The 23,635-nt window shown below is 39.9% G+C and overlaps 2 protein-coding genes across 2 annotated transcripts; both read left to right on the top strand.

Annotated features, from left to right (window-relative positions):
- The first annotated feature begins 961 nt into the window (after positions 1-961).
- LOC146373586 (extracellular calcium-sensing receptor-like) lies at positions 962-5,991 on the top strand. The gene is made up of 9 exons (XM_084950093.1): positions 962-1,071; positions 1,352-1,646; positions 1,788-1,874; positions 2,077-2,346; positions 2,563-2,769; positions 2,846-3,121; positions 4,556-4,783; positions 4,870-4,993; positions 5,081-5,991. The coding sequence occupies exons 1-9, from the start codon at positions 962-964 to the stop codon at positions 5,989-5,991; spliced, it is 2,508 nt and encodes an 835-aa protein (XP_084806219.1).
- A 13,113-nt stretch (positions 5,992-19,104) lies between these two features.
- On the top strand, positions 19,105-23,115 carry LOC146373585 (extracellular calcium-sensing receptor-like). Its single transcript, XM_084950092.1, has 9 exons — positions 19,105-19,214; positions 19,521-19,815; positions 19,963-20,049; positions 20,269-20,538; positions 20,774-20,986; positions 21,070-21,345; positions 21,667-21,891; positions 21,994-22,117; positions 22,205-23,115. Exons 1-9 carry the CDS (start codon positions 19,105-19,107, stop codon positions 23,113-23,115), a joined length of 2,511 nt encoding a protein of 836 aa, XP_084806218.1.
- Positions 23,116-23,635: the final 520 nt, after the last annotated feature.

Below are 23,635 nucleotides of genomic sequence, written 5' to 3'. Positions count from 1 at the left end.
TCTCCACTGGCCACAAGTGTTGCCTCCAGAGCTTAAAAATCAGCCACCAGAAGGGTTCATCCTCATTGCTAGTCCTCTGCTAGACCACTTTATCTGTAGCTATGTGCCCTGCCTTGCCATTGACGGTCTCTGTCGCACTCAGCACCTTGGCTGCCTGAGTGCATCTGGTTTAGCTTCAAATGGCTTTTCATCACTACTACTGAACATCTGTTCAACTTTCAGAGAGATTCCTCTCCCCTATTCTACCTACAGGTTGTCCTTCTGAAATTAACCATCCCTTTGCCATCTGTCGGGATAGTCTTCCCCATCCACTAACTTTTCCAGTCTCCTCTTGCCCTTCACAGTCAGCTTCTTACAATGCAACTAAATTTTTTCGACACTCTAAATGGTTTTATTTTCCGTTTCAACTCATATTTGGACTTGAAGTTTTTAATACGGAGTTTTTGAGCATGAACCTTGCTGTGTATGAAATAAGACTGTAAATGTTTTGGTCTTCATTCTTACTTTATGTCACTCGATAAATGAAATAATGAATAAAAATAAGTAAATAATAAAACACAAATAAAAATTTTATGATGTCAGTCCTTAAGTGTGTGTGTGTGTGTGTGGGGGGGGGGGGGGGGGGGTGATATCTAATTGACTCCTAGTAGTACTTAACTGCATATGGATACAAAAAAACAAAGACAATTTCAAGTCTTTTAGGCCCCGCCCACACTTATCCTTCTTCCTTAATGGGTGGTGTGCAAGATTAAACAACACAAAATGTCAATAAAAGACAAAGGAAAGGCATTGAAATAAAACCTAATGACTGAGCTCAGGAAATCAGAAAGCTGTTATGGCCTCTTCTTTACAAACCAGTTTGCTCTTGCTTGTTTTGCTATCTTCTTACTTTTCTTTGGTCATATCCTCTTCTGAGTTTTCTCTCTCATGTCAGTTACAGGGACAGTTTGATCTAAATGGAATGTACAAGGCTGGTGATGTGGTTCTAGGGGGACTGTTTCAAATCCACTTCTTTTCAAGTGTTGCTATTCAGTCTTTTACTTCAAAACCACAACAACCTACTTGCAATGGGTAAGTAAGGCTGGGGAAAAAAAGGGAAATGAAAATTAGTGCAAGGGAAATATGAGATTGTAATTCATAGTAACTGTACTTTCTGATATATTATCATTCAGGATAAATGCATGTATCTTGGTGCATCTATATTGTTTGTCATGAAAATATCTTGTTAATCGTTGTTATTCAGTTTCCTTAATTGTTTATAATGTGTTTTAATAATAAGTAATTTTGCCACATGTTGCAGTAAAGTATCTTGATGAAAATATATTTTTCAGTTAAATATTTCTTTTCTTAGTGTTTATGCCCTAGGATTTAAGCTTGCACAAACCATGGCCTTTGCTATTGATGAGATCAATAGAAACTCAAACCTGCTACCTAATGTGACTCTGGGCTACACTCTGTATGATAGCTGTCTTGAACTTGGAATTGGATTTCGTGCAGCATTGTCATTGGCTAGTGGTCAAGAAGAGAAAATTATATTAAATAGTACATGTTCTGGAAATCCTCCTGTCATAGGGATTGTGGGTGATTCATCTTCTACAAATTCTATTGCCATTTCCAACATCTTAGGTTTGTACAGAGTACCTATGGTAAGTTTTCTGCTCGATAATGTAATAGTTTTCTTGGATTATTTTAATTTAATTGCAATTTTAAAGACACTTGAAGTAACATGACAAAGTTAAGACATCTCTACATCAATATCGGTACAATCTGTAGTCTGTATCTTTTAGGTGAGTTATTTTTCCACATGTTCCTGCCTGAGTAACCGTCAAAAATACCCATCATTCTTTAGGACGATCCCAAGTGATGCTTTCCAGGTGAAAATCTGTCAACAATTGTTTTTGTTGTTGACAAAGATGTTTTGGTTAAAGAAATTGCCTACTTTGCAACAATATGCATACAATGATACTAAAATGTTTTTTCAGTTCCAGTTTTACTTTGTTATGAACAAAACTAATTTGCCACCATAAAGGTGTAGTAATGGTGGAAAATTGTTCTTGTCTATGCACTTACACTTAGGTACGTGCTATGATTCAGATTCTGAAGCATTTCAGTTGGACTTGGGTAGGTCTGCTTGTCAGTGACGATGATTATGGACTTCACGCAGCAAGATCGTTTCAATCTGAGCTGAGTCTGTTAAGTGAAAGTTGCCTGGCCTACACTGAGGTTTTGCCCTGGGACAAAGACACAGATGAACTCAGGAGGATTGTTGATGTGATGAAAAAATCCACAGCTCGAGTTGTTATTGTCTTTGAACATTACAGTCGCATGATAAACCTTATGGAAGAGGTTTGGCTTTAAAACAATCCAATTATTATTAATTGCAAAGGTCTGAATCATTGTATTGTGTAAAACATTCATTACATCATTATTTGAATGATTACAGAAAACTTCATGCAGAATTTATTTAAAAGATGAATAATAGCTTAAATAGCATGATAATGTCAATAAACAGGTTGTAGTTACAATATATTTTCATAGAATATGGTGTAATCTAATTCACAGGTAGTGAGGCAAAATGTAACTGGCCTACAATGGATGGCCAGTGAAGCCTGGACAGCAGCTGTTGTGCTCCAAACACCTCAGCTTATGCCATACCTGCGTGGTACACTGGGTATCGCTATTCGTCGAGGCGAGATACCAGGACTCAGGGGATTCCTGTTACAAATACGTCCTGACTTACATCACAATAACAGCTATGGAAATAGTATGGTGAGAGTTTAAGCTTTTAATGTACTAGTTGGAACAATTTCCATCGTTTGTAAAAAACAATAAAAAATTATTTCAGGTGAACCAGTTTTGGGAATTCACATTTCAGTGTAGATTTGCACCAGCTCCAGCAGGCTGGCTGGAAGGTGAAGGTGCAATATGTACTGGACAGGAAGATCTAGAAAATGTGGACAATGAATTCTTGGACGTTTCCAACCTGCGGCCTGAGTATAATGTGTACAAAGCTGTTTATGCACTGGCATATTCCCTTGATGACATGCTGCGGTGCAAGCCAGGAAGAGGGCCTTTCAGTGGGAACAGCTGTGCCACTTTGCAGTCACTGGAGCCTTGGCAGGTGTGATATAATTTTACATTCTGTTTATAAATTCTTTGCTTTATAATTACTTTCAGGATAGAATTTACCACATAGAACTAAATACAATGTGATAATATTAACTATTAAAAAGCTGGTGTGAGCTAAATGGATTTTCCATACTCCCAGTTTTGGAGTTGTGGAGTTGTGGAGTGACATTTAATCCAGTGACACTGGAAAGGTGCATGGCGTGTGTGATTAAGACGCTCTGTATGGACCTTTTCCCCCTCTTATCCATGGATCCCTGAATATCCCAACCCCCACACTTTGGATATATTTTACATGGTGATTGTAAATTAATTGTTGACTTTTCATTTGAAGAACTTCGGGTCTGAGTCAATTGAGTTAGTTTGGTATGCTGACACCCACAAAAAATTAGCAGTTAATATATTTAGATCAGAAGCTTGTATTTATAAAGCATTACTAGCGATGTAATATAGATTTCTTTATTTAATAATGGGTGGGGATGGGGGCGGGGCATGGTATGTGGTGCTGCTGCCAGAAGGCTGACATACCGGAGCTGCATCAGCTCATCACGCCTCCTCTGCATTTAAGTCTGTACTGGGTCCTGACTGAAGTTATTGTCGTTGTGGCAGCCGGCAGCTGGAAAAGCTGCAGCTGAGTATTGTAAAAACAGAAACTGGAAATAAAAGTGTGACAATGTGGTCGGGTCAGCCATGCATCGTTTACAGTGGTATCAAAACCCAGTATTGGGGCATGGTGGAACCGCGACCGGGCCAGCCAGGTTGTGGTGGCCAAGCTCCCGTCTACGCAGAGGGAGCAGGTAGCGGTGTTTCACTGGCAGTTGAAACAGCTGTAGGACAGATCCCACTGCCGGATGCAGTTGATAGCAACTCAGATCGGGTAATTACCACTGCTGCCGCTGCCCTTACTGACGTCCCTCGGCTGCATGTGAGTGGCTGGTGTCCAATCTGTTCTGGCACCATACTGGTCCTCAGGGTGAGACCCGGCAAGACACACCCTAACTCCACACCTGTACCCACTCCTTTGGTGGGAGCAGCTAGTGCCCAGCAGATGTCTTTACCCATTCCTGTTCCCCAGAGAAGGGCAGCTGAGCAACCTCCACTTTTACCACCTGCTCACTTACCTGCTCAACCCGACCCGGTGGACATGGGGGTATGTGGCGCCGCTGCAGGGAGGCTGACACACGAGAGCTGCAGCAGCTCATCATGCCTCCATTGCATTTAAGTCTGTACTGGGTCCTGACTGAAGTTGTTGTCGTTGTTGTGTATGTGTGGCTGGCAGATGGAAAGCTAGAGCTGAGGTTTGAAAAACAGCTACTGGAAATAAAAGTGTTTAAATAAGTGACAATATGTCTGCCATGCATAATTTACAGGGTGCCACTGTTTGCACTGTGAAAAGTAATTTACTTGTTATGCATCCCTTTTTTTAAAGCTTGTTTATTACTTGGAAAGAGTGAACTTCACCACTCCATTTGGCGATCAAGTGTCATTTGATGAGAATGGTGATGCATTGCCAATTTATGATGTGATGAACTGGTTGTGGCTCCCTGATGGAAGCACTAAAGTTCAGAATGTGGGTGAGGTTAAAAGGTCAGCTTTCAAAGGTGAAGAACTCATACTTGATGAAAACAAAATCTTCTGGAACTTTGAATCCAAAAAGGTTAGATATGTTTTTTTTTAGATTTAACTTTGCCACATGTCTAGTATATATCGGTGTAAAGCCTAATATTTAATTTCATCCTATAGCCACCTCGATCGGTATGTAGTGAGAACTGTCCTCCTGGTACCCACATGGTGAGAGAGAAGGGGAAACCCCAGTGCTGTTTTGAATGTGTTCCTTGTTCTGAAGGGAAAATTACTAATAAGAGCAGTATGTATTTTTCTTTTTGCATGACATATTTAATTTCATTATTCTGAAAAAGAATATATATTTCACCAATGTTCCCTTTTGTATCAGACTCCTTGGAGTGCACCAGTTGTCCAGAGGATTTTTGGTCAAACCCCCAGCGTGACCACTGTATTCCTAAGAAGACAGAGTTCCTCTCCTATCTTGACCCTCTGGGTATTTGTTTGACAACAACATCACTGCTGGGAGTATTTATATGTGCTGTTGTTCTGGGGATCTTCATTTATTATCGCAGAACACCTATAGTTCGTGCCAACAATTCAGAACTTAGTTTCCAGCTATTACTGTCACTTAAGTTGTGTTTCCTTTGTTCATTGCTGTTTATCGGACGACCCAGGCTGTGGACATGCCAACTCAGGCATGCAGCATTTGGGATCAGCTTTGTGCTTTGTGTCTCATGTATCCTGGTAAAAACCATGGTTGTTCTGGCTGTGTTCAAAGCCTCCAAGCCAGGAGGGGGAGCCAGTTTGAAGTGGTTTGGTGCAATGCAGCAGAGAGGAACAGTTCTATTTCTGACATCTATTCAGGCAGCCATCTGTACTACCTGGCTTGTCTCTTCCTCTCCAACTCCACATAAAAACACCCAATACCACAATGATAAGATAGTGTATGAGTGTGCAGTTGGGTCTACTGTTGGTTTTGCAGTGTTATTGGGCTATATTGGCATGCTGGCTTTCCTCAGTTTTCTAATTGCATTCCTGGTGAGGAATCTTCCTGATAGTTTTAATGAGGCCAAGCTCATCACATTCAGCATGCTGATCTTCTGTGCTGTGTGGGTGGCCTTTGTTCCTGCTTATATCAGCTCACCAGGAAAACTTGCAGATGCAGTGGAGGTATTTGCCATCCTGGCCTCAAGTTTTGGTCTTTTGATCACACTGTTTGGACCCAAATGTTACATAATCCTGTTGAGACCAGAGATGAACACAAAGAAAGCTGTTATGGCCCATGGCATTGGGTCATAAAAAGTCAGCTAATTTCAAAAGAAAGAAAAGCACATTATCTCTTTGTAGTAGTAGTAGTAGAAAAAAATAATAAAAATCCTATATTTAAATGAAGTTAATATTCCTTTTAAATGTCTGTGCTGGTGTTAAATGACTGCAAATGTGCAGATATCTTGATTTATTCTACTTTGTTTTTCATGATACGGTTGAAAAATAGAACAAATTGAAATTAAATATTGTTCCTATAAACATATACTGACTTGTGTTTATTGCATCTTCCAAGAAATTTCTATATTTTCATAAGCTTTGACTTAATTTATTAAAAATACATTAGAGGGTGATGTTCCACCTTCACCATCCTGCACACAGTGGACATCGTCGTTCACATAATAGAGACTGGCTACACACATAAACACAAAACATTGTATTGATCAAAGAAAGTACACAGCCAGAGCTTTTATCAACTTCAATTCAATTTGATTCAATTCAATTTTATTTATATAGCGCCAAATCACAAAAAGGTTGCCTCAAGGCATTGGTTGGGAAGGTGCACATGGGTAAATATTGGGCCCAAAACTCACGATCCTGTATAAAATGATGTAGAGCATTAGATATATTACAGTTCAATTTATTTTTGCATGACACATTTTATGTCATGGAGAGCATAAACAGCACTTTTTGGAGATCCTCACAAAATTTGACTAAACTAGAATGATTGTTAGATAAAAGAAATTATCACTGATTTTAAGCAAAACAAAATTTATGATAATTGGAAATTCTAGGACAGGCATGGATGTAAATGTGATGATAAACAGAGATAGAGAGTATACCAGATTTTTTGTAGACTATAAAATCAACTGGAAACGTCAAATAAAATATGTACAATCAAAATGGTCAAGAAGCATTTGTTAAATTATTTAAATCATAAATCACTTCATATACTTTACTGTTCTCTTATATTGTCAGCGTTACATTGTTGTGTAGAAGTGGTGTGCAGGGATTATTACAGAAAGGCGAGCAGAGACAGCTGCTTTATGATAGTGCTGTTTAGGATTTAAGGGAGAGAGAGCTTCATTTTAGGATGTTTTAATTTGTATTTTTTTTTAGATTTTATAAGACAATGAGTATTTGTGGAGGGAGAAGGTTGATTGCTGAACCTCATCGTGCTTGAGCAGTTTGTGGATGGCCTTCCGTCAGACATGGCTGACTGGGTTCGCTACTACCTACCAGTCAACTTGAACATCACAGCGTCATAGGCAGAGGACAACCTGTCGGTCTGGTCAAGAGAGTTGGTGGGACAGCCATAACCAGCAGGGGGAAAATCGTCCAGTCCCCGCACCAAGTAGGTGGCTCCAGAACACATCCTGCTGCCACTATAGCCTGCTGCTGCCGGCTATAGTGGCAGCCTGCCACAAGAAATATTGACCATAGTGACCAGAGAGCATTAAGGGGCAGAGAGGAGGATGTTACTCTCAATGTTGTTGCCGCATTTCGCTGCCAATAAAGTTACACAATTACACAGCATATTCAGATTTATTATTATATTTACAACATACCACAGTTTTTGCCTTGTCATTTTATTTTGTTGTATTCATCCGCGACACCTTAAAGGCCAGTCCGTGAAAATATTGTCACGGTTGGCGACCGCTGATTTAGACCAGGGACCACGACCTTCCCCAGTCGCCCAAACCCGTGACAGGTCATCACCCCCTCCCTTTCTCCCTCCTCCCCACACCTGAAATTCATTGAGGAGATGATGGAGCAGGTCAATGCTGGGCTCAGGTCTGCCTCCCGGCTCAATCCCTTTATGTCCCCCATAAACCCCCCACCAGGGACATCGGAACCTACCCCCAAAAGAGTAATCGCAGTTATATTGCCCAGCCCTGCCCCCTTTAGTCCCTCCTCACCACCTTCATGCTCTGTCTCCGCAGTCTGATGTGTGATGCGTGGAGGGTCCAGGCTGTGAGGATTATGGCAGTGGTGACTTTTCCCAGGAGAAGCTGGGACCGTGTTTACTAGAAGGTTTTAAAATTTCTGTACTTTTAGGTGACAGAAGGATACATGTGGCCTGGTCAAAACACAGAGAGCTGCACTCTAAAAGATTTTTAAATATAGTAAACATACCTTGTGTGCCACAGACTGCGCTCAAACACAAGGGGGCAAATAATAATTCTAAAACACTTAAGTTGACTTTATTAAATGTTAGATCTTCAGCTGGGAAAACATTTTTAATTAATGATTTAATCACTGAGCACAGCCTAGATTTTATGTTTTTAACTGAAACTTGGTTGGACCAAAATAACAGTGGAGCTGTTCTCATCTAGACGACCCCTCCTAACTATACTTTTATCAGTAAGGCCAGGGTGAGCACGAGAGGAGGAGAGGGTAAGCAGCTATCTTCTGGAAGTTTTCAGTCTTTTGAATATGTGGCTTTACAGCTGAAGGCCCCATCCAAAGTTGTGTTTCTTAATGTTTACAGGCCTCCCAAATACTGCACAGACTTTTTTAATGATCTCAGTGAACTACTGTCTGTGATCTGTGTTGATTTCAACTGTGTAATTATTGTTGGGGATTTTAACATCCATGTGGACAACCCTCAGGACAAAGGGTCTAAAGACCTGAGTAACACTCTGGGCAACTTTGGGCTGACTCAGCATGTAACAGAGACCACACATAATAGAGGACACACTCTTGACCTACGGATCTCCAAGGGCCTAAGCATTTCAAAGGTTACTGTGTCTGAGGTGGGCCTGTCTGATCATTACTGTTTTCTTTGAAAGTAAAATTTCAGCGCACACAAATATGTCAACAGCAGTGATCACAAAACGGTGTATAACTGAATAAGGTAGTAAGATCTTTAACCAGGTCTTCCTACTAACATCTGGCCTGTCCAGAGGTTCAGTCAATGAGCTCGTCAATAGCTTCAATGCTAAAATGTTAAATGTTGTGGACACTATTGCTCTCATTAAGGGGAAGGTTATCTCTGGAAGGAAGAAGTCTCCATGGAGAAACTCCACACTGGTGAAAAAAGAAAAAAGAGAGTGTTGGAAAGCTGAGCGCAGATGGAGAAAAACAAACCTCAAGGTTCATTATGACATCTATAAAGAGAAACTTCACAATTATAATTTACAACTGAGGAGTGCAAGGAGGTCCTACTTCTCTGACATCATCACCAAACACAGTCATAATGCTCGGGTCTTATTTGCTACAGTTGACAGGCTAACAAACCCTCCTGTGTCAGTGGCAGCTGAACTTCATTCGACCATGGCCTGCAATGACTTTGCCAAATTCTTCACAGACAAAATCCAAAAGATTAGACAAGCAATTGGTACATCAACAGCAGATTCAGAATATGTACTGTGTCCACTGAAAAACAGTTTAAACACCATGAAACAGTTTCACCCTATTAACAGCAAGGACCTGGAGGACATCTTAGGTCAACTGAACTCCTCCTCGTGCATTTTAGATGTCCTGCCAACAAGTTTTTTCAAAAAGGTCTCAAAGACTTTGGAGTCAGACCTGTTACAGATCGTCAACTTTTCTTTATTGTCAGGTGTGTTTCCAGAACCTTGACAAGACACAAATGAACAACTACAGGCCGATCTCAAATCTCCCATTTTTAAGTAAGATCATTGAAAAAGCAGTTTCTCAACAGCTCAATTCTTAACACAGAATAACTGCTATGATGCCTTCCAGTCAGGTTTTAGACAGAATCAGCAGCACTGAAACTGCTCTGACCAAAGTGTTTAATGACAAATGTCTGAATACAGACAGGGGGAAAATGTCAGTCTTAGTTTTACTGGATCTCAGTGCAGCACTTGATACAGTTGACCACAACATATTACTCAAACGACTGGAGAACTGGGCAGGTCTTTCAGGAACTGTACTAAACTGGTTCAAAACATACTTAGAAAACAGGAAATACTTTGTATCAATAGGTAACTTCACATCTGAGCAGAGAAGTATCACATGTGGAGTTCCCCAAGGTTCCATCTTGGGACCTCTTCTGTTTAACATTTACATGCTCCCACTGGCACAGATAGTAAAGAACAACAAAATAAACTATCACATCTATGCAGATGACACACAAATATATATCACAATGTCACCAGGAGACCGAGGCCCTGTACAGGCTCTTGGTAAATGCATTGAGGAAATTAATGACTGGTTGTGCCACAATTTTCTCCAACTAAAAAACAAAACTGAAGTAATAGTCTTTGAAGCCAAAGAAAAACAATTACAGGTCACCAGAGAACTTCAATCTATACACCTAAAAACCACCAACCAGGTGAGAAATTTGGGTGTAGTGATGGACGCAGACCAAAACTTAGAAAAACACATTAAGACAATAACAAAGTCAGCTTACTATCACCAAGAATATTTCAAGGATAAAAGATCTGATGTCTCAACAGGACCTGGAAAAACTAGTCCATGCATTCATCGTTAGTAGGCTTGATTACTGTAACAGCATCTTTACAGGTCTACCTAAAAAATCAGTCAGACAACTACAGCTCATTCAGAACTCTGCTGCTCGAGTCCTCACTAAGACCAAAAAAGTGGACCACATCAGTCCAGCTCTGAGGTCTTTACATTGGCTGCCTGTCCGTCAGAAGATAGACTTTAAAGTTCTGATGCTGGTCTATAATGAATGGTTTAGGACCAAAATACATCAGTAACGTCCTGACCCAGTGTGAACCTTCCAGATCCCTCAGGTCATCTGGATCCTGTTTTTTATCAGTTCCCAGAGTCAGAACCAGACATGGAGAAGCTGCATTCAGCTTTTATGCTCCATATTTCTGGAACGAACTCCCAGAAAGCCTCAGATCAGCTGAAACACTCAGTTTATTTAAATCCAGGTTGAAGACTCACCTGTTCTCAGCTGCATTTGAATAAAGCACCAAATCCACACTGCTTAAATTTCAAAACTTACATTTTAACTACTGACTTCATCTACTGTTCCTTTTCTTTTCCATTTTAAATCATGCTTTTTATTTGTTTTTGGTTTTTAATGTCTCTGTAAAGCACTTTGAATCACCTTGCTGTTGAATTGTGCTATATAAATAAACTTGCCTTGCCTTATTTTCTATGCTGAAACTATTGGGCCCCATCTTCGCTTCTGACAAAAATTGGATGGTTGACTGGATGGTGCTCTATGTCAGAGGACAGTTACATAACTTCAGTCCTCCAGTGCTGGCTATTCCAGGAACTGTTTCACGAGTTTCATGTTTCATAAGTCAAATGTATTCATATATCAGACACATGGTAGTAGAACTACGGGAGGACACAGTCCTTCATAGACAACTGTTTTACTCTGTGATGATTAGCTTACCCCTGCTGTGCCGGTCCTGAGTTTCCCTGCTGCCAGCTCATCAAAGCAATTTGTTGTGTATGTTCTGACTCGTGCTTAAACTGGGCTTTCTTTGTCTAAGCTTGTCCTCATAGCTTTGGTTTCTGTGCCTGAGCTGGCCTGAGAATATATTGGAATACAGCAGTCCACAATATGTGGTTTGGTGCTGCAGTCTCACATCCCCACATCCTTTCCAGCTCCAGAAAGTGAGCCGCCTGACATCATAAAGATGCCTTTTCCTCGACCTTTCTACTGCTTTGACTCGAGAAACACTGCTCTCTCCACTGGCCACTTGGAGAGAGTCTTGCCTCCTCAGCTTAAAAATGAGACACCAGAAGGATTCACTCTGATTGCTAGTCCTCTGGGCCGCTTCATCTGTAACCATGTGCCCTGCCTTGTTGTCAGTCTTTGCCTAAATCACCACCTTGGCTGACTGAGTGTGTAGCTGCTAAACTGGTGGACCTAAATCTTCACCACCACGTCTGTACACTTACAAGCAGAAAGGGGAGTGAGTGGGTCAGCGCTCAGAGCACAGAAACTAAGCTGGCTTTAAACACACCATTTATTTTCATGAGAAAACACAGCCAGAATTACAGATACAAACTAAAATCCCCGCTATACAATAAAAATAGTGTTTGCAACCCGCTAAAAACCCTGCCGGCAGAAATAACTATACACTAAAAAACAAAGCTAAATGAATGTTTTTCATATACTAAAAACACCCCCCCCAGAGTCCTATATTCCCACAGTCCAGCCACACGCGGGCAAATGTTCCTTAGCTGAAAGAGACAGGAGAGGAACTCCTCTTTCGGAATCTCGCCAGCAGAAGACCAGGGAGGAGGCTCCTATCTCCGCCTGACGGCGTGCGACCGTGCAGTCCAGCAACTCTCCACACCCGCACACGGCCTCCCTCGTAGCCCCGCCCTGAAACAACAGACACGGGCCAGCAACGTTGTCGCCGCAGCCGCTGTTACCCTCCCCCGGCAAAGCTACGCCTTGCGCCAAGCAGTGGGAAAGTACGGTGGCCCCTAGAGACAAAGCACGTACAAACTCCAAAACACTTGCAAACTCCAAAACACATGCAAACTCCAAAACACTTGCAAACTCCAAAACACTTGCAAACTCCAAAACACTTGCAAAATCCAAAACACTTGCAAACTCCAAAACATATGCAAACTCCAAAACACATGCAAACTCCAAAACACTTGCAAACTCCAAAACACTTGCAAAATACAAAACACTTGCAAACTCCAAAACACTTGCAAAATACAAAACACTTGCAAACTCCAAAACACTTGCAAAATACAAAACACTTGCAAAATACAAAACACTTGCCAACCCCAAAACACATGCAAATTCCAAAACACAACGGAAGTGCTCCAGGACGCTAGGGGCAGTGTTGAGCTTTTGTTACCTAGTAACTACACAAGCCAGGAAGTACCAATGACCGGATTTGGGCTGTATCCCAATTCAGGGTCTGCAGCCTTAAAGGCTGCATTTTAAGGCCGATTATCTCACAGCTACACGACGAAGGCTGTCCCAATTCAAAGGCTGCTCGAAATGCGGCCCTCAAATGCGTCCTTAATTTCCCTGAATTTTAAGGATGGGCCCAACATATCCCAGATTTCATAGCGCAGCGGTGGTGTGGATAATTTTGCCGAAAAAAACGGCGGAAGCGGAGCCGCCGAAGAGTAAACTTTCAGAAGTAAGTACTGAATATTATGTCACTTATTTATGCGCAAATGTTTTTATAATGAAGAACATTAAAACATTGGCCACAAACTGTTGGCCACATGTCGGGAAAGTTATGTGACATTAGCGATGTTTGTACTAACTTGGTTTTAAAGCCTTTACTTCAAAATATACGCCGTTCAATAGTTGACTTCAATCTTACAGAGAATGTGATGATTTTATGGATAAATAAAGTCAGTCATATATCCACAAACACAACAAGCTGAAAGTCAGTGATGCTGCTCGGTTTGCAGTCCTGAATATCACGGCACAAGCAGGATTCACTGCACTGTTAATGTTAGCTGTGTTATATTGCTGCCTCTGTTCGGTGGTGTCGAGCCAAACGGACTTTAACGTGTGTTTGAACGAGCTGACGGTTCACTCGTTAAGCTGAAAGAAAGATGCTTTAATCACAGGAGTCACACATGTGTCCACTGTACCATCTGGGAACTCTTTTTGTTTCGTAATAACACAAACTAAATCCTCCTTCTTTTGTGCTGTTTTGTAGCAGTGTGTACACCTGAGACTGTCACCTGTCTGTCTGTCCTTCACTCTCTCTCTCTGTTTCTTTCTCTCTGATTGTGTAATAAAAGTATGAACATTCATTTATAAGTTACACTTGTGTTTGAATCCTGCAGCTTATCACACATTTGATTTCCATGTGTGACAACTGCAAGTGTCCAGAGTGAGGACAGACTGAGGGACCCACTGCTGCACATCATCTGTGAGGCTTTGCATCCCTGATGATCCACCAGGACAAACTCAGCAGTGTGTGAGGAAGAGGAGGAGGAAGAGCCAGCAGCAGCTGACAGATGGAGAGAATAGACAGACTGTTCCCTGTTTGTGAAGGACTGCTAGAAAAGTTTAGAATCACTAATTGTCTGTCCTGAATCAGTCTTATTAGGTAATGTTCAAATAAATTTATCCTCCCAGTGTTTTCAGTGTGGGAGAAAGTACTCAGGGCCTTCAAGTTACACACTATGAAAGGCAGCAACAAGTTTAAAATTCAGAAACCTAAAGTATGTATCAGCAGCAGAATGGACCTAAAAATAAATGTTTGTTTCAGTTCTATGAAGCTTTGAGTATTTTGCATTAGTAGCACTGCTGTGTTTGTTGCATCATATTGCTGTAATTGTTTATATGCTTTATATATTCTGAGGTAAGTTGATCTATAGTGTCACATCATATTTTATAAGGATGTTATGTGTTTGTATACTTTCTGCCCAGTTTGACCCATTTAGCAGAAGTCAGCCTGTTTAAGGCTCTGATATCTATTCTGTATGACTTAAAGCAGTTATGACATGGTCTGATTTTCTCACCCAATAAAGGAATATTCAATATATCAGTCTACTCTTCATTTTATCAGAAACAGTTATCACAGCTTGTACATTTTCTTTTTATAAATATATGTAAGCAATGAGCCAAATTTAGTAATGCTAACATACTGAAGGAACAACATTTGTCTCTTATATATGATACACCTATATATACACTGTCAAAGACACTTGTCTTTGAGTGAAGATTTAAGGTGATAAGACATATAAATAACTGCAACTTGAATCTGTACTGAGGCTCAGTATTTGACACAGAGTTCATGTTCACTGCTGTAATAGCTAATAATGATTAATATAATAACTATAATATTGGCCATATTATATTTACATTACCAAAGTGATATGACTTTAGTCTCATGAACAACATTAGCTAATTGTTATTTACTAACTAACTTAAATGACTGTTCAGTACAGAAATGAAGCCCAAAAATCATGTTTTACTGTCCTGTGGTCTCAGCCTTAGATACTTATCAAATCACACAAAGCTCTTGTAGAAACAAACAAACAAATTAACAAAATATGTTCTCCTTCATTTCTGTCAAACAAAGTTGTATGACACGTTTCCAGCGGTTAGTATCATGGTTGCTAGGCAACCTGGGAAGCGAGACGGAGACTAGACCGTCCCATACAGACAAAATTGCCGTTTATTTTGCAAATCGAGCTCAACACTGCCCCTAGCGTCCTGGAGCACTTCCGTTGTGTTTTGGAATTTGCATGTGTTTTGGGGTTGGCAAGTGTTTTGTATTTTGCAAGTGTTTTGTATTTTGCAAGTGTTTTGGAGTTTGCAAGTGTTTTGGATTTTGCAAGTGTTTTGGATTTTGCAAGTGTTTTGGAATTTGCATGTGTTTTGGTGTTTGCAAGTGTTTTGGATTTTGCAAGTGTTTTGGAATTTGCAAGTGTTTTGGATTTTGCAAGTGTTTTGGAGTTTGCAAGTGTTTTGGAATTTGCATGTGTTTTGGATTTTGCAAGTGTTTTGGAGTTTGCAAGTGTTTTGGAGTTTGCAAGTGTTTTGGTGTTTGCAAGTGTTTTGGATTTTGCAAGTGTTTTGGAGTTTGCATGTGTTTTTGAGTTTGCAAGTGTTTTGGAGTTTGTACGTGCTTTGTCTCTAGGGGCCACCGTAGGAAAGTGATACTCACAGATGCAGGCAGAGGCGTCCCCCTGCCCTGCTGTGGATTTCACGCGTCGCCTCCCACTGTTGCTATTCTGTCCATCGGGACTGGATCGCCGAGTTATGCTGGCCGATCGCCGAATGTCTCGTGGCGCCCCACAGGCAGGCCGGAAGTCCTTCTTTACATATGCTGGCTTGCACACGTTTTGTTTCCTGCTCCTCACTTTTCGTGTGTCTCTCCTCCAGTCTTTGCTCCCACTATCTCCCGTAAGTCAGTTTGGTGGCTGATAGGCCACCTCGGGGAACGCCCCCACCTGACAGGTGCCTACAATTGTCCGCTTAATCCACAGTGGAATAAAAAGAATACTGTACAACAACACTAAACACACACTATTAATATGGGGATAAAATCATGCAATAGGAATATCAATAAACAAACATGCAATAGCACTATTACAATAAGATCATGCAAATAAAATCGACACTATGTACCAACACACAGTCTGATCCAAAACAAAATATAAAAACACAATTTTCCACTGTGTGACAAGTGCATCTGGTTTGGCTTCAGATGGGCTTTCATTTCCACTACTGAACAACCAATGTTCCCTCAAAGTTGCGCGTGTGCGCAATTGTGCATTGCTGGCATGGTCTCTGCGCACATAAAATCTGCGTTGTGCACAGAAAAAAAAAATCTAACTTGAATTGAAATTAAAATTAATACTTTAACAATTCTGTTTTGCAGTGTTAGTCAGTAAGTGACTGGCTGCTCCCGTATGGGATTAGAACAATGCCATCTTATCCCATACTCCAGCCAATAATGTGATTCACATTCGTATATACACAGCTAATCAATGTCGTTGACAGGCTATTTGAGCGTCCTTATGTGCCAACACCGGTGTTTTAGCTAGCAAAGCGGCGTGACTGATATGGAGTGAAGTTAATGACAACGTGTACAACCATTGGAGATGTGAGCAGGACAGACGGAACAATTGATGGAAAAAGTGTGGACTTTATACCAGTTTTTAAATTGTGTTGATAGGCCACGTAAAACCAGAGTTATGATAAAAATATATGCAATGTTTGGTTTTCTTCCTGAGTACTATCATTGTTTATACTTACTGTGGGAAGAAACGGTAAAAACGGCGTTATATAAGGAAAACGCTCAAAAGCACTCTCCACCTGTGAGCAAAAACAAAACCAAAAAATCAAAAAATGATATGGCAAAATGGCATTTAGTTGTTTAGGAAAGGGGGAAGTTTTAGGAGTGACGGCGGTGTTCTGAGATGTGAGAGATTTGCAACGTTTAGTGCAAATCTTGTGTAGTTAGTGTGTAGTGTAGTCAATAGTTTTCTTGTGTGCGTCAGAACAATGAGGCGACTGCTGAATGTTACAGGTGTTACAGGAGTGATACATCTCCTGTTGTCAGGCCTGCAGGTATCAGGCTGTTGTTCTCCTTTATTTCATAGTGGACAGAAATAATTTTTTGGAGTGGCACAAATAATTTGTGTGGCATCAAATTTGATGCAGAACAGCTGATTGTTCTGTAAATAGTTTGAAATACCTAAAAACACCTTGGCTGCATTTTTAGGTAAACAGCTGCAAAAAACTTTGTTGTTTGCATAACTCAGTTACTTTTTTGAAGAAGTAACCATATAATTAATTGCCCAACATTGGTCATTATATATTGTATTTTGCAGACAGAGAGTTACAGAACTCTCTCCCAGACCACAGACTCATACTCATAATACAAGTCAGAGCTTTATATAAAAAAAAGAAAAAAGAAAGCTATATTTTCAAAATTGGAGTTCAAGTTATTTTTTTACTTCCAATAGTGTTAACATACTACACAGGTTATGAACAAGATTTTTTAAAATTTTCATTGTAAGTGGGCTAAAGCAGTTAATTAAAAGTAGTCTAACATAAATGTAAATGCAGTAATTTGATTATTTTAATAAACCATGTAACTTGGATGGATTCGATGCTGGCGTGACCACAGTGCACACGCCTAATGTTGCTCACAGTGTTTCAAGGGACCGCTCAGGAAGTTTGTGTGTTCGCTCAGATAAATGAAAAACTAGAGGGAACATTGTGAACAACTGCTCGACTTCCAGATAGGTTTCTTTGATTGATTGATTGATTGAATCTTTATTTTGAACATGTTGAAAAAGTACAACAAAATAGAATTAAAAGAGACAAATGAACAAAGCAAAACAAAAGGAAAACGAGCAACCACAACTCCAAATAACGTTCATGTTCAAAAAGGAGCAGGAAGAAGCATAAGCTTATTTAATCCCACCCCTTTTCCACTATCTAGTATCAATAGAATACCTCCTTGCAATTACATTATATGTTATGTGTAATTTTTTTTTTTTTTTATATATATATATACATATATGTTTCTATCTATCCATACATACGTATATACACATACGCACATATACACATTTTCAATAACCCCATTAACACCTCAAGGATACACAACCTACAAATATATATATATACCCATACCAACATACCCGTGCACCCGCACACACATGAAAATGTTAGACAAGAACACTCTTTGCCCAGTTCTACCCCTGAACTAGGCCATCTCCTGGACTGTCCCTCAATTCTGCTTTGCCCTCAGGACACTCTTCCCCACTAACGTCTCCCCTTGCCCTTTGCAATCAGCTACCTACCCATACACTGGATTTTTTGACACCTCAATTGTTTTATTTTCTGTTTCAACTCAATTTTAATAATAAGAATAATTTTAATATGGCCTTTTTGAACATGAACCTGTAACAGTCCCTGTTCAGCCACCAGTTTGTAACAGCAGTTTTCCGAGGAAGAAGCGGCTAGCAGGTCCAGCGGGCATGTGGTGCAGAGGTTAGCCGGATAACTCGAGGCCAGTCAGTTAAATCGAACAACAGACCTTTATTTGATGTCAGCAACATAAGGACATACAAGCCAGGTCTCCATGGCTCTACTCCATCTGTACATACATTTGCTAGGATGGGTAGGTGCCTGTGGCAGCCTGTTAAAATGGTGAGGTCTCTCTCGGAACAGACACACGAGCAGCATGTAATGGCTGCCACAGAATACTCACACACCCAGTAAGAGACTCCCCCAGCTACTACAATAGCAGGACAACCCCCCCTAGTGGTGCTATAACACAATAAGTGTTGTTATAAACCTTGGTATAAATTAAATACGATTTTATGTGACTTGGGCTTCATTCTTCCTTTATGACACTTATAAACACAAAAATACACAAAACAAAAATGTTACTCTTCAGCGATTTTTTGCTGATAACTAATTAACTCACAGTAGTAAATAATTAAGTTACTGGATAGAAAAACAAAATGTCTCAAATGGCAAGTCATTTAGGCCCCACCCATACTCACCCTTCTTCCTTAATGGTTGGTGTGCAAGATTAAACAACACAAAATGTCAATAAAAGAGAATGACATAAAAATAAAACCTAATGACTGGGATCAGTGATTCAGAAAGCTGTCATGAGAACTAATTTGCTCTTGCTTGTTTTGCTGTCTTGCTACTTTACCTCGGTCATATCTTTTTCTCAGTTTCCCCTCTCATGTCAGTTACAGGGACAGTTTGATCTAAATGGGATGTACAAGACTGGTGATGTGGTTCTAGGGGGACTGTTTCAAATCCACTTCTTTTCAAGTGTTGCTATTCAGTCTTTTACTTCACAACCACAACAGCCTACTTGCAGTGGGTAAGTATGACAGGAAAACAGCATAGAAAAAGAAAAAAAAAGAAATGAAAATTATTGTAATGGAAATATGGGTTTTTAATTCATGCCTAAGGTAACTGTACTTTTCAGTTTAAAATCGTTCAGGATAAATGCATGTATCTTGAATTATAAATTTATATTTGTTCATCAAAATATCCTGTTAATTGTTATTCAGTTTCTTTATTTGTCTATAAAAATAAGTAATTTTGCCACATGTAAAGTATCTTAGATGAATATCGATCTTGATGAAAATGTATTTTTTCAATAATTAACTTTTTCTTGTCTTAGTGTTTATGCCCTAGGATTTAAGCTCGCACAAACCATGGCCTTTGCTATTGATGAAATCAACAGAAACTCAAACCTGCTACCAAATGTGACTCTGGGATATACTCTGTATGATAGCTGCCTTGAACTTGGAATTGGATTTCGTGCAGCATTGTCATTAGCCAATAGCCAAGAAAAGAAAATTATATTAAATGATACATGTTCTGGAAATCCTTCAGTCATAGGGATTGTGGGCGATCAGTCTTCTACACCTTCAATTGCCATCTCCAACGTCTTAGGTTTGTACAGAGTACCTATGGTAAGTTTTCTGCTTGACCATGTAACAGTTTTCTTTGATTGTTTTCATTTAATAGCAAATGTAGAGCCACTTGTACAAAACAATGCATGACAAAGTTAAAAAAAATAACCGTTGGATATCACTGCATATAGTCTCTATTTTTAACAGGTGAGTTATTTTGCCACATGTTCCTGCCTGAGTGACCATCAAAAGTATCCATCCTTCTTTAGGACAATCCCAAGTGATGCTTTCCAGGTGAAAATCTGTCAACAAAGTTAAAATGGAAAAGCTAATGAATTCTGGTTAAAGAAATTACAACAATATGCTTACAATGACACAAAATGTTTTTTTTTCAGTTACAGTTTTTTTGTATGAAAAAAGCTAAATTGTGACCATGAACCTGTGGTGTGCATTGGAAAGTGATGCAAAAAAAATCATGTGGAAAATTGTTCTTGTTTATGCATTTACACGTAGGTACGTGCTATGATCCAGATTCTAAAACACTTTGGCTGGACTTGGGTAGGTCTGCTTGTCACTGATGACGATTATGGACTTCATGCAGCCAGATCCTTTCAGTCTGAGCTGAATCTTTCGGGTGAATCTTGCCTGGCCTACACCGAGGTTTTGCCCTGGAACAAAGACACAGATGAACTCAGGAGGATTGTTGATGTTATGAAAAAATCCACAGCTCGGGTTGTCATTGTCTTTGAACATTACAGTCGCGTGATAAATCTTATGGAAGAGGTTTGGCTTTACAAATCTTTAATTATTACTAGTTTCATAGGTCTAAATCACAAAAGTATATTGTGTGAAACATGTATTACATCCTATTTGAATGAGTACAGAAAGCCAGTCATTCAGTTGAAGATGAATAATGACTTCAATTGCATGATAATGTCACTAAAGAAGTTGTAGTTACAATATCACTTCATAGATGGTGTAGGTGTGTGTATGCTATTAGGTGTAATCTAATTCACAGGTAGTGAGGCAAAATCTAACTGGCATACAGTGGATGGCCAGTGAAAGCTGGACAGTAACAGTACCTGATGTGCTCCAAACACCTCAGCTTATGCCATACCTGCGTGGTACACTGGGCATCGCTATTCGTCGAGGAGAAATACCAGGGCTCAGGGAATTCCTGTTACAAATACGTCCTGATCTACATCACAACAATAGCTATGGAAATAGCATGGTGGGAGTTTAACTTTTTAATATGGTAGTTGGAAGAATCGTATATTTTCATGATGTGTAAAAAACAATATTAAAATATTTCAGGTGAACCAGTTTTGGGAATTTGCATTTCAGTGCAGATTTGCACCAGCTCCAGAAGGCTGGCTGGAAGGTGGAGGTGCAATATGCACTGGACAGGAAAATCTGAAAAATGTGGACAATGAGTTCTTGGACGTTTCCGACCTGCGGCCTGAGTATAATGTGTACAAAGCTGTTTATGCACTGGCATATTCCCTTGATGACATGCTGCGGTGCAAGCCAGGAAGAGGGCCTTTCAGTGGGAACAACTGTGCCACTTTGCAGTCACTGGAGCCATGGCAGGTGTGATATCATTTTACACTCTGTTTATAAATTCTTTGCTTTAAAATTACTTTCAGGATAGAATTTACCACAGAATTTAACATGTAGGATTAAATACAATGTGATAATATTAACTATGAAAAAGCTGGAGTGAGCTCAACAGATTTTCCGCACTCCCCCCAAAAATTAGCAGTTGATATATTTAGATCAGAGGCATGTATGCATGAATCATTACTAGTGATGTAATATTCTATTTGACTATTTAATACTGGATGCCATACTAGGTTACTTTTCACCTCAGTGTGAAAAGTAATTTATTTATTATACTTTCCTTTTTAACAGCTTATTTATTACTTGGAAAGAGTGAACTTCACCACTCCATTTGGTGATCAAGTGTCATTTGACGAGAATGGTGATGTGGAGCCAATTTATGATGTGATGAACTGGTTGTGGCTCCCTGATGGAAGCACTAAAGTTCAAAATGTGGGTGAGGTTAAGGGGTCAGGTGAAGGTGAAGAACTCATACTTGATGAAAACAGAATCTTCTGGAACTTTGAATCGAAAAAGGTTAGATATGAGTTTTAAAAGTTAAGTTTTGGCATATGCCCAGTATATATCAGTGTAAAAGCCAATTAACTCATAGCAAAGCTATTTAATTTCATCCTATAGCCACCTCAATCAGTGTGTAGTGAGAACTGTCCTCCTGGTACCCACATGGTGAGAGAGAAGGGGAAACCCCAATGCTGCTTTGACTGCATCCCTTGTTCTGAAGGAAAAATCACTAATAAGAGCAGTACGTATTTTTCTTTTTGCATGACATATTTAATTTCATTATTATGAAGAATAATATGCATTTCACCAATGCTCCCTTTTGTATCAGACTCCTTGGAGTGCACCAGTTGTCCAGAGGATTTTTGGTCAAACCCCCAGCGTGACCACTGTATTCCTAAGAAGACAGAGTTTCTCTCCTATCATGACCCTTTGGGCATTTGTTTGACGGCAACCTCCTTACTGGGAACACTTATATGTGCTGTTGTTCTGGGGATCTTTATCTGCCATCGCAGAACACCTATAGTTCGTGCCAACAATTCAGAACTTAGTTTCCAGCTATTAGTGTCACTTAAGTTATGTTTCCTTTGTTCGTTGCTGTTTATTGGACGACCCAGGCTGTGGACATGCCAACTCAGACACGCAGCATTCGGGATCAGCTTTGTGCTTTGTGTCTCATGCATCTTAGTAAAAACCATGGTTGTTCTGGCTGTGTTCAAAGCCTCCAAGCCAGGAGGGGGAACCAGTTTGAAGTGGTTTGGTGCAATGCAGCAGAGAGGAACAGTTCTATTTCTGACATCTATTCAGGCAGCCATCTGTACTACCTGGCTTGTCTCTTCCTCTCCAACTCCACATAAAAACACCCGATACCACAATGATAAGATAGTGTATGAGTGTGCAGTTGGGTCTACTGTTGGTTTTGCAGTGTTATTGGGCTATATTGGCATGCTGGCTTTCCTCAGTTTTCTAATTGCATTCCTGGTGAGGAATCTCCCTGATAGTTTTAATGAGGCCAAGCTCATCACATTCAGCATGCTGATCTTCTGTGCTGTGTGGGTGGCCTTTGTTCCTGCTTATGTCAGCTCACCAGGAAAACTTGCAGATGCAGTAGAGGTATTTGCCATCCTGGCTTCAGGTTTTGGACTGTTGATCACACTGTTTGGACCCAAATGTTACATAATCCTGTTGAGACCAGAGTTGAACACAAAGAAAGCTGTTATGGGTCGTGGCGTTGAGTCATAAACAGTTCACTAATTTCTAAAGAAAGAAAAGAGAAAAAATTCTCTCTCCAGTTTTTCTCCAGACAGAAAAAAATGTGTATTTAAATCAATTTTATATTTCTTTTAAATCTTGGCGCTGGTGTCACATGATTGCAAATGCACAAATACTGTGATTCATTCTACTTTCATTTATTTTTTTAAGATGCAGCTAAAGTACACACTAATCTTACTCTTAATATGTAATTACCTACTCGTTGATGCTTACTCGTGAAATTTAACCCCAATTTAAACATACAGATTGTTGATTTTTTTTTTTGTTGTTTATTTAATTAAAAAAATGTTCCCATACATACATCTACATTGATTAGTGTTCAATTACATCATCCAAACAATTTTTGCATCCTCGTGAACTTTGAATTAATCCATTAAAAATACATAGGACATGGATCTTCCCCCTTCACCAGCTTGAATAAAGTGGATATCGTTTTTCACCTAATTGCATTTTATGTAAATAAAGAGAGAGTGGGCACACACATAAACAC

This window comes from Perissodus microlepis, chromosome 14 (assembly GCF_051167445.1).
Source record: "Perissodus microlepis isolate ML-2025 ecotype Zambia chromosome 14, ASM5116744v1, whole genome shotgun sequence".
Taxonomy (NCBI): Eukaryota; Metazoa; Chordata; class Actinopteri; order Cichliformes; family Cichlidae; genus Perissodus; species Perissodus microlepis.
This window is presented reverse-complemented; position numbering and strand designations above follow the sequence as displayed.

What these genes read in the sequence shown, in the direction of transcription:
- LOC146373586 (XM_084950093.1), top strand. Translation starts at nt 962, where the DNA reads ATGTACAAGGCTGGTGATGTGGTTCTAGGGGGACTGTTTCAAATCCAC. An exon ending in GTTTGTACAGAGTACCTATG is followed by an intron (nt 1,647 to 1,787) that starts GTAAGTTTTCTG and finishes TGTATCTTTTAG; the next exon opens with GTGAGTTATTTTTCCACATG. An exon ending in GAAAATTACTAATAAGAGCA is followed by an intron (nt 4,994 to 5,080) that starts GTATGTATTTTT and finishes CTTTTGTATCAG; the next exon opens with ACTCCTTGGAGTGCACCAGT.
- LOC146373585 (XM_084950092.1), top strand. Translation starts at nt 19,105, where the DNA reads ATGTACAAGACTGGTGATGTGGTTCTAGGGGGACTGTTTCAAATCCAC. An exon ending in TGATAAATCTTATGGAAGAG is followed by an intron (nt 20,539 to 20,773) that starts GTTTGGCTTTAC and finishes TCTAATTCACAG; the next exon opens with GTAGTGAGGCAAAATCTAAC. An exon ending in AAAAATCACTAATAAGAGCA is followed by an intron (nt 22,118 to 22,204) that starts GTACGTATTTTT and finishes CTTTTGTATCAG; the next exon opens with ACTCCTTGGAGTGCACCAGT.